The sequence below is a fragment of the Somniosus microcephalus genome, chromosome 28 (genome assembly GCF_052327205.1).
Source record: "Somniosus microcephalus isolate GS21.2 chromosome 28, FLI_Smic_1.0, whole genome shotgun sequence".
Classification (NCBI taxonomy): Eukaryota; Metazoa; Chordata; class Chondrichthyes; order Squaliformes; family Somniosidae; genus Somniosus; species Somniosus microcephalus.
Window position 1 is genome coordinate 1,552,319 of NC_141014.1, and position 19,167 is coordinate 1,571,485.

The 19,167-nt window shown below is 56.8% G+C and overlaps 1 protein-coding gene across 1 annotated transcript in view; it reads left to right on the forward strand.

Annotated features, from left to right (window-relative positions):
* The first annotated feature begins 8,599 nt into the window (after window positions 1-8,599).
* The window catches only part of slc16a8 (solute carrier family 16 member 8), a 37,220-nt gene continuing 26,652 nt past the window's right edge, over window positions 8,600-19,167 (forward strand). Inside the window, exons 1-3 of the mRNA XM_085969252.1 lie at window positions 8,600-8,819; window positions 10,193-10,336; window positions 16,978-17,856. Coding sequence (XP_085825378.1) covers window positions 8,600-8,819; window positions 10,193-10,336; window positions 16,978-17,856 — 1,243 coding nt within the window. The remainder of the gene's footprint in view (window positions 8,820-10,192; window positions 10,337-16,977; window positions 17,857-19,167) is intronic.

Here is a 19,167-nt window from a genome sequence, read left to right on the forward strand (position 1 = left end):
CCCCATCCAACTCCCCATCCTCACACACACTGTACACCATCCAACTCCCCACCCTCACACACACTGTACCCCATCCAACTCCCCACCCTCACACACACTGTACCCAATCCAACTCCCCACCCTCACACACACTGTACCCCATCCAACTCCCTCCCCTCACACACACTGTACCCCATCCAACTCCCTACCCTCACACACACTGTACCCCATCCAACTCCCCACCCCCACACACACTGTACCCCATCCAACTCCCCACCCTCACACACACTGTACCCCATCCAACTCCCCACCCTCACACACACTGTACCCCATCCAACTCCCCACCCTCACACACACTGTACCCCATCCAACTCCCCACCCTCACACACACTGTACCCCATCCAACTCCCCAACCTCACACACACTGTACCCCATCCAACTCCCTACCCTCACACACACTGTACCCCATCCAACTCCCTACCCTCACACACACTGTACCCCAACCAACTCCCCACCCTCACACACACTGTACCCCATCCAACTCCCTACCCTCACACACACTGTACCCCATCCAACTCCCTACCCTCACACACACTGTACCCCATCCAACTCCCCAACCTCACACACACTGTAACCCATCCAACTCCCCAACCTCACACACACTGTACCCCATCCAACTCCCTACCCTCACACACACTGTACCCCATCCAACTCCCCACCCTCACACACACTGTACCCCATCCAACTCCCCACCCTCACACACACTGTACCCCATCCAACTCCCCACCCTCACACACACTGTACCCCATCCAACTCCCCACCCTCACACACACTGTACCCCATCCAACTCCCCACCCTCACACACACTGTACCCCATCCAACTCCCCACCCTCACACACTGTACCCCATCCAACTCCCCACCCTCACACACACTGTACCCCATCCAACTCCCCACCCTCACTCACACTGTACCCCATCCAACTCCCCACCCTCACACACACTGCACCCCATCCAACTCCCCACCCTCACACACACACACTGTAACCCATCCAACTCCCCACCCTCACACACACTGTCCCCCATCCAACTCCCCACCCTCACACACACTGTACCCCATCCAACTCCCCACCCTCACACACACTGTACCCCATCCAACTCCCCACCCTCACACACACTGTCCCCCATCCAACTCCCCACCCTCACACACACTGTACCCCATCCAACTCCCCACCCTCACACACACTGTACCCCATCCAACTCCCCACCCTCACACACACTGTACCCCATCCAACTCCCCACCCTCACACACACTGTACCCCATCCAACTCCCCACCCTCACACACACTGTACCCCATCCAACTCCCCACCCTCACACACACTGTACCCCATCCAACTCCCCACCCTCACACACACTGTACCCCATCCAACTCCCCACCCCCACACACACTGTGCCCCATCCAACTCCCCACCCTCACACACACTGTACCCCATCCAACTCCCCACACTCACACACACTTTACCCCATCCAACTCCCCACACTCACACACACACACTGTAACCCATCCAACTCCCCACCCTCACACACACTGTACCCCATCCAACTCCCCACCCTCACACACACTGTACCCCATCCAACTCCCCACCCTCACACACACTGTTCCCCATCCAACTCCCCACCCTCACACACACTGTACCCCATTCAACTCCCCTCCCTCACACACACTGTACCCCATCCAACTCCCACCCTCACACACACTGCACCCCATCCAACTCCCCACCCTCACACACACTGTACCCCATCCAACTCCCCACCCTCACACACACTGTACCCCATCCAACTCCCCACCCTCACACACACTGTACCCCATCCAACTCCCCACCCTCACACACACTGTACCCCATCCAACTCCCCACCCTCAGACACACTGTACCCCATCCAACTCCCCACCCTCACACACACGGTACCCCATCCAACTCCCCACCCTCACACACACTGTACCCCATCCAACTCCCCACCCTCACACACACTGTACCCCATCCAACTCCCCACCCTCACACACACTTTACCCCATCCAACTCCCCACCCTCACACTCACTGTACCCCATCCAACTCCCCACCCTCACACACACACTGTACCCCATCCAACTCCCCACCCTCAGACACACTGTACCCCATCCAACTCCCCACCCTCACACACACTGTACCCCATCCAACTCCCCACCCTCACACACACTGTACCCCATCCAACTCCCCACCCTCACACACACTGTACCCCATCCAACTCCCCACCCTCACACACACTGAACCCCATCCAACTCCCCACCCTCACACACACTGTACCCCATCCAACTCCCCACCCTCACACACTGTACCCCATCCAACTCCCCACCCTCACACACACACTGTACCCCATCCAACTCCCCACCCTCAGACACACTGTACCCCATCCAACTCCCCACCCTCACACACACTGTACCCCATCCAACTCCCCACCCTCACACACACTGTACCCCATCCAACTCCCGACCCTCACACACACTGCACCCCATCCAACTCCCCACCCTCACACACACTGTACCCCATCCAACTCCCGACCCTCACACACACTGCACCCCATCCAACTCCCCACCCTCACACACACTGTACCCCATCCAACTCCCCACCCTCACACACACTGTACCCCATCCAACTCCCCACCCTCACACACACTGTACCCCATCCAACTCCCGACCCTCACACACACTGCACCCCATCCAACTCCCCACCCTCACACACACTGTACCCCATCCAACTCCCCACCCTCACACACACTGTACCCCATCCAACTCCCCACCCTCACACACACTGTACCCCATCCAACTCCCCATCCTCACACACACTGTACACCATCCAACTCCCCACCCTCGCACACACTGTACCCCATCCAACTCCCCACCCTCACACACACTGTACCCAATCCAACTCCCCACCCTCACACACACTGTACCCCATCCAACTCCCCACCCTCACACACACTGTGCCCCATCCAACTCCCCACCCTCACACACACTGTACCCCATCCAACTCCCCACCCTCACACACACTGTACCCCATCCAACTCCCCACCCTCACACACACTGTCCCCCCATCCAACTCCCCACACTCACACACACTGTACCCCATCCAACTCCCCATCCTCACACACACTGTACACCATCCAACTCCCCACCCTCACACACACTGTACCCCATCCAACTCCCCATCCTCACACAAACTGTACCCCATCCAACTCCCCACCCTCACACACACTGTACCCAATCCAACTCCCCACCCTCACACACACTGTACCCCATCCAACTCCCCACCCTCACACACACTGTACCCCATCCAACTCCCCACCCTCACACACACTGTACCCCATCCAACTCCCCACCTTCACACACACTGTACCCCATCCAACTCCCCACCCTCACACACACTGTACACCATCCAACTCCCCACCCTCACACACACTGTACCCCATCCAACTCCCCATCCTCACACAAACTGTACCCCATCCAACTCCCCACCCTCACACACACTGTACCCAATCCAACTCCCCACCCTCACACACACTGTACCCCATCCAACTCCCCACCCTCACACACACTGTACCCCATCCAACTCCCCACCCTCACACACACTGTACCCCATCCAACTCCCCACCCTCACACACACTGTACCCCATCCAACTCCCCACCCTCACACACACTGTACCCCATCCAACTCCCCACCTTCACACACACTGTACCCCATCCAACTCCCCACTCTCACACACACTGTAACCCATCCAACTCCCCACCCTCACACACACTGTACCCCATCCAACTCCCCACCCTCACACACACTGTACCCCATCCAACTCCCCACCTTCACACACACTGTACCCCATCCAACTCCCCACCCTCACACACACTGTACCCCATCCAACTCCCCACCCTCACACACACTGTACCCCATCCAACTCCCCACCCTCACACACACTGTACCCCATCCAACTCCCCACCCTCACACACACTGTACCCCATCCAACTCCCCACCCTCACACACACTGTACCCCATCCAACTCCCCACCCTCACACACACTGTACCCCATCCAACTCCCCCCGTCACACACACACACTGTGCCCCATCCAACTCCCCAACCTCACACACACTGTACCCCATCCAACTCCCCCCGTCACACACACACACTGTACCCCATCCAACTCCCCACCCTCACACACACTGTACCCCATCCAACTCCCCACCCTCACACACACTGTACCCCATCCAACTCCCCACCCTCACACACACTGTACCCCATCCAACTCCCCACCCTCACACACACTGTACCCCATCCAACTCCCCACCCTCACTCACACTGTACCCCATCCAACTCCCCACCCTCACACACACTGCACCCCATCCAACTCCCCACCCTCACACACACTGTACCCCATCCAACTCCCCACCCTCACACACACTGTACCCCATCCAACTCCCCACCCTCACACACACTGTAACCCATCCAACTCCCCACCCTCACACACACTGTCCCCCATCCAACTCCCCACCCTCACACACACTGTACCCCATCCAACTCCCCACCCTCACACACACTGTACCCCATCCAACTCCCCACCCTCACACACTGTACCCCATCCAACTCCCCACCCTCACACACACTGTACCCCATCCAACTCCCCACCCTCACTCACACTGTACCCCATCCAACTCCCCACCCTCACACACACTGCACCCCATCCAACTCCCCACCCTCACACACACACACTGTAACCCATCCAACTCCCCACCCTCACACACACTGTCCCCCATCCAACTCCCCACCCTCACACACACTGTACCCCATCCAACTCCCCACCCTCACACACACTGTACCCCATCCAACTCCCCACCCTCACACACACACACTGTAACCCATCCAACTCCCCACCCTCACACACACTGTCCCCCATCCAACTCCCCACCCTCACACACACTGTCCCCCATCCAACTCCCCACCCTCACACACACTGTACCCCATCCAACTCCCCACCCTCACACACACTGTACCCCATCCAACTCCCCACCCTCACACACACTGTACCCCATCCAACTCCCCACCCTCACACACTGTACCCCATCCAACTCCCCACCCTCACACACACTGTACCCCATCCAACTCCCCACCCTCACACACACTGTACCCCATCCAACTCCCCACCCTCACTCACACTGTACCCCATCCAACTCCCCACCCTCACACACACACACTGTAACCCATCCAACTCCCCACCCTCACACACACACACTGTAACCCATCCAACTCCCCACCCTCACACACACTGTCCCCCATCCAACTCCCCACCCTCACACACACTGTACCCCATCCAACTCCCCACCCTCACACACACTGTACCCCATCCAACTCCCCACCCTCACACACTGTACCCCATCCAACTCCCCACCCTCACACACACTGTACCCCATCCAACTCCCCACCCTCACTCACACTGTACCCCATCCAACTCCCCACCCTCACACACACTGCACCCCATCCAACTCCCCACCCTCACACACACACACTGTAACCCATCCAACTCCCCACCCTCACACACACTGTCCCCATCCAACTCCCCACCCTCACACACACTGTACCCCATCCAACTCCCCACCCTCACACACACTGTACCCCATCCAACTCCCCACCCTCACACACACTGTAACCCATCCAACTCCCCACCCTCACACACACTGTACCCCATCCAACTCCCCACCCTCACACACACTGTCCCCCATCCAACTCCCCACCCTGACACACACTGTACCCCATCCAACTCCCCACCCTCACACACACTGTACCCCATCCAACTCCCCACCCTCACACACACTGTACCCCATCCAACTCCCCACCCTCACACACACTGTACCCCATCCAACTCCCCACCCTCACACACACTGTACCCCATCCAACTCCCCACCCTCACACACACTGTACCCCATCCAACTCCCCACACTCACACACACACACTGTAACCCATCCAACTCCCCACCCTCACACACACTGTCCCCCATCCAACTCCCCACCCTCACACACACTGTACCCCATCCAACTCCCCACCCTCACACACACTGTCCCCCATCCAACTCCCCACACTCACACACACACACTGTAACCCATCCAACTCCCCACCCTCACACACACTGTCCCCCATCCAACTCCCCACCCTCACACACACTGTCCCCCATCCAACTCCCCACCCTCACACACACTGTACCCCATCCAACTCCCCACCCTCGCACACACTGTACCCCATCCAACTCCCCACCCTCCCACACACTGTACCCCATCCAACTCCCCACCCTCGCACACACTGTACCCCATCCAACTCCCCACCCTCGCACACACTGTACCCCATCCAACTCCCCAACCTCACACACACTGTACCCCATCCAACTCCCCACCCTCGCACACACTGTACCCCATCCAACTCCCCACCCTCGCACACACTGTACCCCATCCAACTCCCCACGCTCACACACACTGTACCCCATCCAACTCTCCACCCTCGCACACACTGTACCCCATCCAACTCCCCACCCTCACACACACTGTACCCCATCCAACTCTCCACCCTCGCACACACTGTACCCCATCCAACTCCCCACCCTCACACTCACTGTACCCCATCCAACTCCCCACCCTCACACACACTGTACCCCATCCAACTCCCCACCCTCACACTCACTGTACCCCATCCAGCTCCCCATCCTCACACACACTGTACCCCATCCAACTCCCCACCCTCACACACACACTGTACCCCATCCAACTCCCCACCCTCACACACACTGTACCCCATCCAACTCCCCACCCTCACACACACTGCACCCCATCCAACTCCCCACCCTCACACACACTGCACCCCATCCAACTCCCCAACCTCACACACACTGCACCCCATCCAACTCCCCACCCTCACACACACTGTACCCCATCCAACTCCCCACCCTCACACACACTGTACCCCATCCAACTCCCCACCCTCACACACACTGTACCCCATCCAACTCTCCACCCTCACACACACTGTACCCCATCCAACTCCCCACCCTCACACACACTTTACCCCATCCAACTCCCCACCCTCACACACACACGACCCCATCCAACTCCCCACCCTCACACACACTGTACCCCATCCAACTCCCCACCCTCACACACACTTTACCCCATCCAACTCCCCACCCTCACACACACACGACCCCATCCAACTCCCCACCCTCGCACACACTGTACCCCATCCAACTCCCCACCCTCACACACACACGACCCCATCCAACTCCCCACCCTCAGACACACACTGTACCCCATCCAACTCCCCACCCTCACACACACTGTACCCCATCCAACTCCCCACCCTCACACACACTGTACCCCATCCAACTCCCCACCCTCACTCACACTGTACCCCATCCAACTCCCCACCCTCACACACACTGTACCCCATCCAACTCCCTACCCTCTCACACACTGTACCCCATCCAACTCCCCACCCTCTCACACACTGTACCCCATCCAACTCCCCACCCTCACACACATTGTACCCCATCCAACTCCCCACCCTCACACACACTGTACCCCATCCAACTCCCCACCCTCACACACACTGTACCCCATCCAACTCCCCACCCTCTCACACACTGTACCCCATCCAACTCCCCACCCTCACACACACTGTACCCCATCCAACTCCCCACCCTCACACACACTACCCCATCCAACTCCCCACCCTCACACACACCGTACCCCATCCAACTCCCCACCCTCACACACACTACCCCATCCAACTCCCCACCCTCACACACACTGTACCCCATCCAACTCCCCACCCTCACACACACTGTACCCCATCCAACTCCCCACCCTCACACACACTGTACCCCATCCAACTCCTCACCCTCACACACACTGTACCCCATCCAACTCCCCACCCTCACACACACTGTACCCCATCCAACTCCCCACCCTCACACACACTGTACCCCATCCAACTCCCCACCCTCACACACACTGTACCCCATCCAACTCCCCACCCTCACACACACTGTACCCCATCCAACTCCCCACCCTCACACACACTGTACCCCATCCAACTCCCCACCCTCACACACACACTGTACCCCATCCAACTCCCCACCCTCACACACACTGTACCCCATCCAACTCCCCACCCTCACACACACTGTACCCCATCCAACTCCCCACCCTCACACACACTGTACCCCATCCAACTCCTCACCCTCACACACACTGTACCCCATCCAACTCCCCACCCTCACACACACTGTACCCCATCCAACTCCCCACCCTCACACACACTGTACCCCATCCAACTCCCCACCCTCACACAAACTGTACCCCATCCAACTCCCCACCCTCACACACACTGTACCCCATCCAACTCCCCAGATACTGTGAGAGCGTTGGTGTCGGGTGAGGGTGAGGGTGTTGCTGTCGGGCGAGTGTCCAGATCTCTCTCCTGTCTCCCGCTGATGCTCTTTGTTTCTTTGTTGAAGATGTTCCTGTTTTTCTCTTTCAGGCAGACTGTCCTGAGGATGGTTAACCCCGGCCCAGGAAACTCTCCGACTGTCGAACCCCCTGACGGGGGCTGGGGATGGATTGTCCTGGGTGGCTGCTTTGTGATCACGGGGTTCTCCTACGCGTTCCCAAAAGCCATCAGTGTGTATTTTAAGGAGCTAATGCGGGATTTCCACATCGGTTACAGTGACACAGCGTGGATCTCCTCCCTCATACTCGCCATGCTTTATGGCACAGGTGGGTCTTAGCCCAGAGCAGGCCCCCCGACACTCGCAGCCAGAGGCTGAGGCCAATCTGTGGGGTTCTCTGCCTACACCAGCCCGTTAACAGCCTTACCATGAATCGTACACAGTGCCAGGGAACGAGGCCCGTCGGTGGCGGGGTGGGGCGGGGATTGGGACAAGGGGTCACAATGAAAGCCCAGCCTCGGTGATGTGGTTGGTTCTGATGCAGCTTACAGCTGATGGACTGTGGGAGCCAGTTCCCGGAGGAGCCCGTTTTCGGGATCCACAGATGCTGTCTGCATCTCCTTATCCCTTTTGGTGTCTTCAAGCCTCAAGCCTGACGAGATGGTCACGGAGAGGAGGGCAGCCTGCGAGGGTGGGAGATTACCAATAAATGCACAGCACAAAGGGAGCAAGAGTCACCGAGACCTGGAGACACAGAAACCTTTATAAATCACTGGGTCGGCCTCAGCTGGAGTATTGTGTCCAATTCTGGGCACCGCACTTTAGGAAGGATGTCAAGGCCTCGGAGAGGGTGCAGGGGCGATTTACTGGAATGGTTCCAGGGATGAGGAACATCAGTTACGTGGAGAAACTAAAGAAGCTGGGTTTGTTCTCCTTGGAGCAGAGAAGGTTAAGAGGAGATTAGATAGAGGTGTTCAAAATCATGAAGGGTTTTGATAGAATCACAGAATCACAGAAACCTCACAGTGCAGATAGAGGCCATTTCGGCCCATCGAGCCTGCACCGACACATATCCCACCCTATCCCCGTAACCCCACGTATTTAATCCCCCTAACACTAAGGGTCAATTTTATCATAGCCAATCAACCTAACCCGCACATCTTTGGACTGTGGGAGGAAACCGGAGCACCCGGAGGAAACCCACGCAAACACGGGGAGAATGTGCAAACTCCACACAGACAGTCACCCGAGGCCGGATTTGAACCCGGGTCCCTGGAGCTGTGAGGCAACAGTGCTAACCACTATGCCACCGTGCTGCCCGGCATAGAGTAGATAGAGAAACTGTTTCCGGGGCAGGAGGGCTGGTAATCAGAGGACACAGATTTAAGATAATTGCCAATATGCCAGTCTCACCTTTAAAAACCTTCTCAAAACCAATCTCTTAGAGCAAGCCTTTGGTCACCCCACCTAGTCCTGCCCTTCCCTGGTCAGTGTCCATTTCCCTCCGGGAAGTGCCTCAGCATGTGTTTGCTGTTAACTGCACAGCGTTGTTGAACTAAATCTGGATCCTGGTTTCCCCAAGGAAGCTTTCCAACATATTGGATAAACTTGCTGAACGCTGTTCGGGGATTGTGCTTGGCTTGTTGGTTGTTATGGGGTGCTGGAGACCCCAGGATTCACTCGCTCTGCTCTCTGTCGCAGGCCCCTTGTGTAGTATTCTGGTGAACCGGTTTGGGTGCCGGCCTGTGATGTTGGCCGGGGGTTTATTGGCCTCCTCTGGAATGATACTGGCTTCATTCGCTACAAACATCACCCAACTCTACCTGTCTGCGGGAGTGGTTACAGGTACGTTACATTCGCAAGCTGTGGTAAACCACTGTTGTTAGTATTGTTGTACTTGTCTGTGCATGCCTCAGCTGACTCCGCCCCTGGCTCCACCCTCATGGCTGGGTATAAAGGTCGCTGCTCAGAAGCCTCCGGCCCTTTTGGATACCAGGCAACCCCAAGAGGCATGCTCTGTTCTTTGGTAATAAAAGCCTGTTTATTACTTACTCAATCTCCAGTCTTTTGTAGCAATTGATAGTGCATCAATTTTATTACCAAAGTTAAATGTTGGCTGCGGATGCTGATCAACCGATGGCGCAAAACGCTGAGCAGCAGGCGCTGCTGCGAGCCCTCAGACCAACATGCCTGGACCTAGACCCCCAAGAAGCGGGTTCGTCGACTAAATTCGCACAATGGCTGCGTTGCTTTGAGGCGTATCTGGAAGCCTCGACCGTGACTCTTGATGAAAATAAACTGAAAATCCTGGCCTCGAAGGTGAGCCACCAAGTCTATACTTTAATCCAAGATGCGACGACCTACGCGGCGGCTATCGACCTACTGAAAGGGCAGTATGCACGCCCGGTTAACACGGTCTATGCCAGGCACCTTTTAAGATCTCGCAGACAGCAGCCCGGGGAATCGGTGGAAGCCTTCCTACGGGCACTGCGGGTACTCGGACGCGGCTGCGACTGCAAGGAAGTATCGGCCGCGGCACATGCGGAGGGACTGATACGAGACGCTTTCGTTGCGGGTCTAAGGTCCGACTACTCCCGGCAGAGGCTGCTGGAGAAGGGTGAAATAGACCTGACAAAGGCAGTGTCCCTCGCGCTCTCGCTCGACGCGGCCCACAGAAATATGGACGCTTTCTCCCCTCATCACCCCGCGCCGTGGACGCCGCAATCTTGGGCCATGGGACCGCCACCTCCAACTGCTGCAGCGATGTCCAAGGCACAAAAATGCTATTTTTGTGGCCAAGCTAAACACCCTAGAGCACGCTGCCCCGCGAAGAATGCTACCTGCTCCGGCTGCGGGAAGAAAGGTCACTACGTTAGCGCCTGCAAAGGGAAGACCGCTAACGCCAGCAGCGCTGCGTGCGAACCGTGGGCGCAGCCATCTTGTCCGCCATCTTGGGCTCCCCCAGCCGCGTGGGGACCGTGGGCGCCGCCATTTTGTCCGCCATCTTGGACGCCTCCGACTTGGGTTACGGGGGACCCGGACTCCACCACCGCCTCATCGGACGACCGCATCGACACGCTTGAACATACGCTGGCTTCCGTGACGCTGGATCAATCTCTCCCGCATCAACTGTCCAGGTCCATGATGGACATTACGGTAAACGGCTGCGCCACTACCTGCCTTTTTGACAGCGGGAGCACGGAGAGTTTTATACACCCCGACACGGTGCGCAGTTACTCTCTCCCGGTCCTGCCGACGCGTCATCGCATCTCTATGGCTTCCAAAGCCCAGTCAGCGGACGTCGGTGGCTACTGTATGGTGACTCTTTCAGTGCGGGGTACTGAATACAAAAATTTTAAACTTCTGGTCCTGCCCCATCTCTGCGCTGCCGTCCTACTGGGGTTGGATTTTCAGTGCCACCTTAAGAGTGTCACTTTAGCGTATGGTGGACCCCTCCCCCCTCTCACAGTCTGCAGCCAGCAGTTTTTAAATCGCCCGCCGCGCGCCATTTGCAGCCTCTCCACCCTTAAAGTCTCCCCCCCCTCCTTGTTCGCTAACCTCACCCGCGACTGTAAGCCCATCGCTACCAAAAGTAGGCGTTACAGTGCCGGGGATAGGGGTTTCATTAAATCCGAGGTAGCGAGACTCCTGAAGGAAGGGATTATCGAGAGCAGCAATAGCCCATGGCGAGCACAAGTGGTGGTGGTGAAGGCTGGTGGCAAACAGCGCCTAGTTATTGACTACAGCCAGACGATCAACCGCTACACCCAGCTGGATGCATATCCACTCCCCCGCATATCTGACATGGTCAATCAGATAGCACAATACCGGGTGTTCTCGACGATTGATCTGAAGTCGGCATACCACCAGCTCCCCATCAGGGCTGAGGACCGCCAGTACACAGCTTTTGAAGCTGACGGTCGGCTCTATCACTTTCTCAGAGTTCCCTTCGGCGTCACCAACGGAGTTTCTGTCTTCCAACGGGAGATGGACCGGATGGTTGACCAGAACGCGCTCCAGGCCACTTTCCCATATCTAGACAACGTCACCATCTGCGGCCACGACCAGCAGGACCACGACGTTAATCTAGAGAAATTCCTCCGGACGGCCCAGCGGCTGAATCTCACATACAACAAAGACAAATGTATGTTTCGTACTACGCGCCTTGCTATTCTTGGCTGCGTAGTGGAGAACGGAGTCATCGGCCCAGACCCCGATAGAATGCGCCCCCTTATGGAGCTCCCCCTCCCCCACTGCCAGAAAGCACTGAAGAGATGCCTGGGGTTTTTCTCTTACTATGCGCAGTGGGTGCCCAACTATGCGGATAAAGCCCGACCCCTCATCAAGTCCGCCTCCTTCCCCCTGACAGCAGAGGCCTGTGCAGCCTTCACTCTCATAAAAGGAGACATTGCGAAGGCCACAATGCACGCTGTGGATGAGTCCCTTCCTTTTCAAGTGGAGAGCGACGCATCCGACTTTGCCCTAGCTGCAACCCTTAACCAGGCGGGGAGACCCGTGGCCTTTTTCTCAAGGACCCTCCAGGGCCCCGAGATTCGACACTCCTCTGTCGAAAAGGAGGCCCAGGCCATTGTGGAAGCCGTGCGACATTGGCGGCATTACCTGGCCGGAAAACGATTTACCCTGCTCACTGACCAGCGTTCAGTGGCTTTTATGTTTCATAATAAGCAGCGGGGCAAAATCAAGAATGACAAGATCTTAAGGTGGAGAATCGAACTCTCCACCTACAATTACGATATCTTGTACCGGCCCGGGAAACTCAATGAGCCCCCAGATGCCCTATCACGTGGTACGTGCGCCAACGCGCAGGTTGATAGGCTACAGACCCTCCACAATGACCTCTGCCACCCGGGGGTCACCAGGTTCTTCCATTTTATCAAATCCCGTAACCTGCCCTACTCCATCGAGGAGGTCAGGACCATGACCAGGAACTGCCAGATCTGTGCCGAGTGCAAGCCGCATTTTTATAGGCCAGACAGAGCGAGCCTGATCAAAGCCACGCGCCCCTTCGAGCGGCTGAGCATCGATTTTAAAGGGCCCCTCCCCTCCTCTGACCGCAATGTGTACTTCCTCAATATAATTGATGAGTACTCCCGTTTCCCGTTTGCCATCCCTTGCTCGGACATGACCAGTACCACGGTCATTAAATGTCTGAATGACCTCTTCGCCTTGTTCGGTTTCCCTAGCTATATCCATAGCGACAGGGGCTCATCTTTTATGAGCGACGAACTTCGGCAGTACCTGCTCGCGAGAGGCATTGCTACAAGCAGGACCACCAGCTACAACCCCCGGGGTAACGGCCAGGTGGAAAGGGAGAATGCGACAGTCTGGAAGGCAGTCCTTTTAAACTTAAAATCTAAGGGCCTTCCGACCTCCCGCTGGCAGGAGGTCCTCCCTGCGGCGCTCCATTCCATTCGGTCGCTGCTCTGTACACCCACCAATGCCACTCCTCACGAGAGAATGTTCTCCTTCCCCAGGAAGTCCACGTCGGGGATTTCGCTACCAACATGGCTGACTTCTCCAGGTCCCGTCCTACTGCGGAAGCACGTGAGGACCCATAAGGCGGACCCCCTGGTCGAGAGGGTGAGCCTCCTCCACGCTAACCCGCAGTATGCTTACGTGGTGTACCCGGACGGGCGGGAGGACACAGTCTCCATTCGAGACCTCGCACCTGCAGGTGCTCCTGAAACACCCTCTTCGCCACCCACCGCTACTCCTGCCTACCCCCAGGACACAGTCCCCGCACGAGACCTCGCACCTTCGGGTGCCTCTGAGAGACCACCATCGCTACCTCCCATTACCCATGCTCTGACCCCTGTAGACGGCATGCAGCAGCCCCAGGGTCCGCCACCTGCTACACCTCCTCTGAACGAGACACCGGGTTCACCGTTGGATGCTGCACCATCACCGCCGCTGCTGCGACGCTCAGGACGGCTTACAAGGCCTCCTGATAGACTTCAGTACACGAATTTTTAGTGCACTTCACCCCGCCGGACTCAATTCTAAACAAGGGGTGAATGTGGTAAACCACTGTTGTTAGTATTGTTGTACTTGTCTGTGCATGCCTCAGCTGACTCCGCCCCTGGCTCCACCCTCATGGCTGGGTATAAAGGTCGCTGCTCAGAAGCCTCCGGCCCTTTTGGATACCAGGCAACCCCAAGAGGCATGCTCTGTTCTTTGGTAATAAAAGCCTGTTTATTACTTACTCAATCTCCAGTCTTTTGTAGCAATTGATAGTGCATCACAAGCCAAGGATGATTCAATGCTCAACGATGATCAGGCCCCCTCACCTTTTTATGGCACTGATTGTTGATACTGATGAATGACGAACATTAGTCAGAGTGACAGACCGCCCCATCTCCTCTGTGAAACACCCTCGAGATCGGCATCACTGAACTAGGCTCAGGATGTCCCTGTGGGCGTGTCACAGCCAATCAATCAGCAGCTTGTTAATAGATACATTTCTGAGCTGGGAATGCCGTCTCCTCGGGTACTGTCCCCCTCCCCTTCCAATCTGCCATCATCACCCCCTCCTCAAAAACCCACCCTTGACCCCTCTGCCCTTGTAAACTACCGCCCCATTTCCAACCCCCCTTCCCTCTCCAAAGTCCTTGAACATGTTGCCTCCCAAATCCGTGCCCATCTTTCCTGCAACTCCATGTTTGAATCACTCCATCAGGTTTCCGTCCCTGCCACAGTACCAAAACAGCTTATCAAAGTCACAAATGACATCCTTTGTGACTGTGACAAGGGTAAACTAGCCCTCCTCATGCTTCTCGACCTGTCTGCAGCCTTTGACAGGGTTGACCACTCCATCCTCCTCCAACGCCTCTCCACCATCGTCCAGCTGGGTGTGACTGCACTCGCCTGGTTCCATTCTTATCTATCTAATCGTAGCCAGAGAATCACCTGCAATGGCTTCTCTTCCCGCTCCCACATCGTTACCTCTGGTGTTCCCAAGGATCTATACTTGGCCTCCTCCTTTTTCTCATCTATATGCTTTGGGACATTTTACTGCATTAAAGGCACTATATAAATGCAGGTTGCTGTTTTAGTCTTTCTCTCGCTCTCCTAATCTTTCGCCCTCTCCCCCTGTCTCTTTCTCCCAGTCCTTCTCTCCCTCCTCCAGTTTCTCTCTTTCTCTGCCTGTCTCTCCTTCTATCTCTGACTGCATTACATTTATGACCATACGAACAATGACGGCGCGGTTTACGGCCGGCCACTGACGCTCCCCCGCCCGCTCTGTGTCTCGGGCCGAGCGGTTGTGAGGCCCGGGCCGAGTGACTGCAACTCACCTTCCACTCCCGGAGCCGCAATGTGGGGGTTTGTTTGGCTGGTGCTGTGGCTGTGGGGATGAAAAAAATGGCGGCGAAGTTTCGGGAGGCTGCAGGATTAGGTCCCGCCCGTGATGCACCGATTGGTCAACCATCAGGTAACTGAACTGTAGGATTGGTCCACCATCACGTCACTCAACGCTAATGAGCGGTAGGATTGGTCAACCGCTAATGAGCGGATTTTTGAACGTTTTTTGTCTACTTTCCGAACAATTTTTGTCTGACCAAAAAGTAAATACGCCTATTAGACTCCCCTGATCATAACCTTTCTTTTGATATAACATACGTGTAGGTACGCTCTATAACTTTTGAGTGTATAGCGGACAGACAGACAAACCAGCCGCTTTATGATATAATAAAAAAAGATAGAAGATAGATAGATAGATATACACTCCCCACCCCACCCAAAACCATGTGATCTCCTGGGAGAGGCCAAAAACCAGATTAAAAACCCAGGCCAATTTGGGGGGGAAAACTCTGGAAAATTCCGACCCATCCAGGCGATGGAAACTAGTCCGGGAGATCATTCTGGCCCTGAATTCCCTGCAGTACCCACCTTCTGGAAGAGGTGATCTCCGCCCCAGCCAGAAACAGGTCCAGCTCTCGCTTGAAGGAGTTCAGCGAATCGGCAACACCGCACGAGACGGCAGCCTGTTCCAGAGAGCCACTATTATCTGGGAAAAGAACCACCTCCTGACATCTAGCCTCGATCTGACCTTGTACAACTTAAATTAATGACCCCTGGTCATCGCTAACCTGTTTAATTGGAACAAACTGTCAGCTGGAACACAATGTAGTCCCTTCATCATCTTGTAAACCTCCATCAGATCACCCCAAGCCTACGCTTCTCTGAAGTGTAGAGTCCCAACTCTCTCAGCCTAGCTTGATAACTAAGGTGCTTTAGACTGGGAATTAGTTTGGTGGCCCTCTTGTTTGATTATCCAGAAATATTCCACTTTTTGAATGTTTACATCACTCCTGCACCATGCAACCATTTCATTTACCCCGCTGAATTCAACTTGGACCTTGTATTTTAGACCGACTAATTGGAGAAGGATTGGTCCTTCAGCTGATCCTCAATGTTTAAAGACTTGTCCTAATTTAAAGCTGATTACTTTTCTCTCGCCCCTTCAGGTCTGGGACTGGCCTTGAATTTCCAGCCTTCTCTCATTATGCTGGGCAGGTACTTTGCTAAAAGGAGGCCACTGGCCAACGGACTGGCAGCCGCCGGGAGCCCAGTGTTCCTCAGCACCCTCTCCCCTTTCGGCCAAGTCCTGCTGGATTACTATGGCTGGAGAGGGGCCTTTCTCATCATGGGGGGCTTGTTACTGAACTGCTGCACGTGTGGGGCTGTCATGAGGCCTCTCGAGAGCCTGAAAGGGAGCAGCCAAGACAAGCCTGAGTCTAAGGAGATGCTTCCCGCTGCCAAGGCTGACTTCACCAGCTCGGAGGCGGAGGAGAGTTCTGATCAAGTTGGGACCAGCAACAGCGCCAAGGAGAGTGGCAGGAAGAAAGGAGAAGGCAGAAAGAGCCAGAAGCTGCTGGATTTCAGCGTGTTCCACAACCGAGGGTTCATCATCTACACCATCTCCAAATTCATCCTGGTGCTGGGGCTCTTTGTGCCACCGATCATGATCGTTAACTACGCCAAAGACATGGGGGTGGCTGACACCGAGGCTGCCTTCCTGCTGTCCATCATTGGCTTCATTGACATCTTTGCCCGGCCACTGAGCGGTCTGGTGGCGGGGCTGGGCTGGGTCCGGCCTCGAGTGGCCTATTTCTTCAGTTTCTCGATGCTGTGCAACGGGCTGACGGATGTGCTGAGTGCCAAGGCGGCAACTTACACCGGCCTCGTCACCTTCTGCATTTTCTTCGGCGTGACCTACGGGATGGTCGGGGCGCTGCAGTTCGAGGTGCTGATGGCCATCGTGGGTTCCCAGAACTTCCCCAGTGCCATCGGACTGTTGCTGCTCGTCGAAGCTTTCGCTGTGCTCATCGGGCCCCCATCGGCAGGTCAGTCACTCAATGGGCAACCAGTAAATGATCAGCGACACCCCCACCCCAGAAACCCCCCCCCCACCACTCCCTCCGTTACCCCCACTCCAGACACCCCCACCCCAGAAACCCCCCCGCCACTCCCTCCGTTACCCCCACCCCAGAAACACCCACCCCAGAAACCCCCCCCCACTCCCTCCGTTACCCCCACCCCAGAAACCCCCCCGCCACTCCCTCCGTTACCCCCACCCCAGAAACCCCTCCGCCACTCCCTCCGTTACCCCCACTCCCTCCGTTACACCCACCCCAGAAACCCCTCCGCCACTCCCTCCGTTACCCCCACTCCCTCCGTTACCCCCACCCCAGAAACCCCCCCGCCACTCCCTCCGTTACCCCCACCCCAGAAACCCCCCCCACCACTCCCTCCGTTACCCCCACCCCAGAAACACCCACCCCAGAAACACCCACCCCAGAAACCCCCCCCACCACTCCCTCCGTTACCCCCACCCCAGAAACACCCACCCCAGAAACCCCCCCGCCACTCCCTCCGTTAACTCCACCCCAGAAACCCCCCCGCCACTCCCTCCATTACCACCACTCCCTCCGTTACCCCCACCCCAGAAACCCCCCCGCCACTCCCTCCGTTACCCCCACCCCAGAAACCCCCCCGCCACTCCCTCCATTACCACCACTCCCTCCGTTACCCCCACCCCAGAAACCCCCCCGCCACTCCCTCCGTTACCCCCACCCCAGAAACCCCCCCGCCACTCCCTCCGTTACCCCCACCCCAGAAACCCCCCCGCCACTCCCTCCGTTACCCCCACCCCAGAAACCCCCCCGCCACTCCCTCCGTTACCCCCACTCCAGACACCCCCACCCCAGAAACCCCTCCGCCACTCCCTCCGTTACCCCCACTCCCTCCGTTACCCCCACTCCAGACACCCCCACCCCAGAAACCCCCCTCCCCACTCCCTCCGTTATCCCCACTCCCTCCATTACCCCCACCCCAGAAACCCCCCCACCACTCCCTCCGTTAACTCCACCCCAGAAACCCCCCCGCCACTCCCTCTGTTACCCCCACTCCCTCCGTTACCCCCACTCCAGACACCCCCACCCCAGAAACCCCCCTCCCCACTCCCTCCGTTACCCCCACTCCCTCCGTTATCCCCACTCCCTCCATTACCCCCACCCCAGAAACCCCCCCCACCACTCCCTCCGTTAACTCCACCCCAGAAACCCCCCCGCCACTCCCTCCGTTACCCCCACCCCAGAAACCCCCCCGCCACTCCCTCCATTATCCCCACTCCCTCCGTTAACCCCACCCCAGAA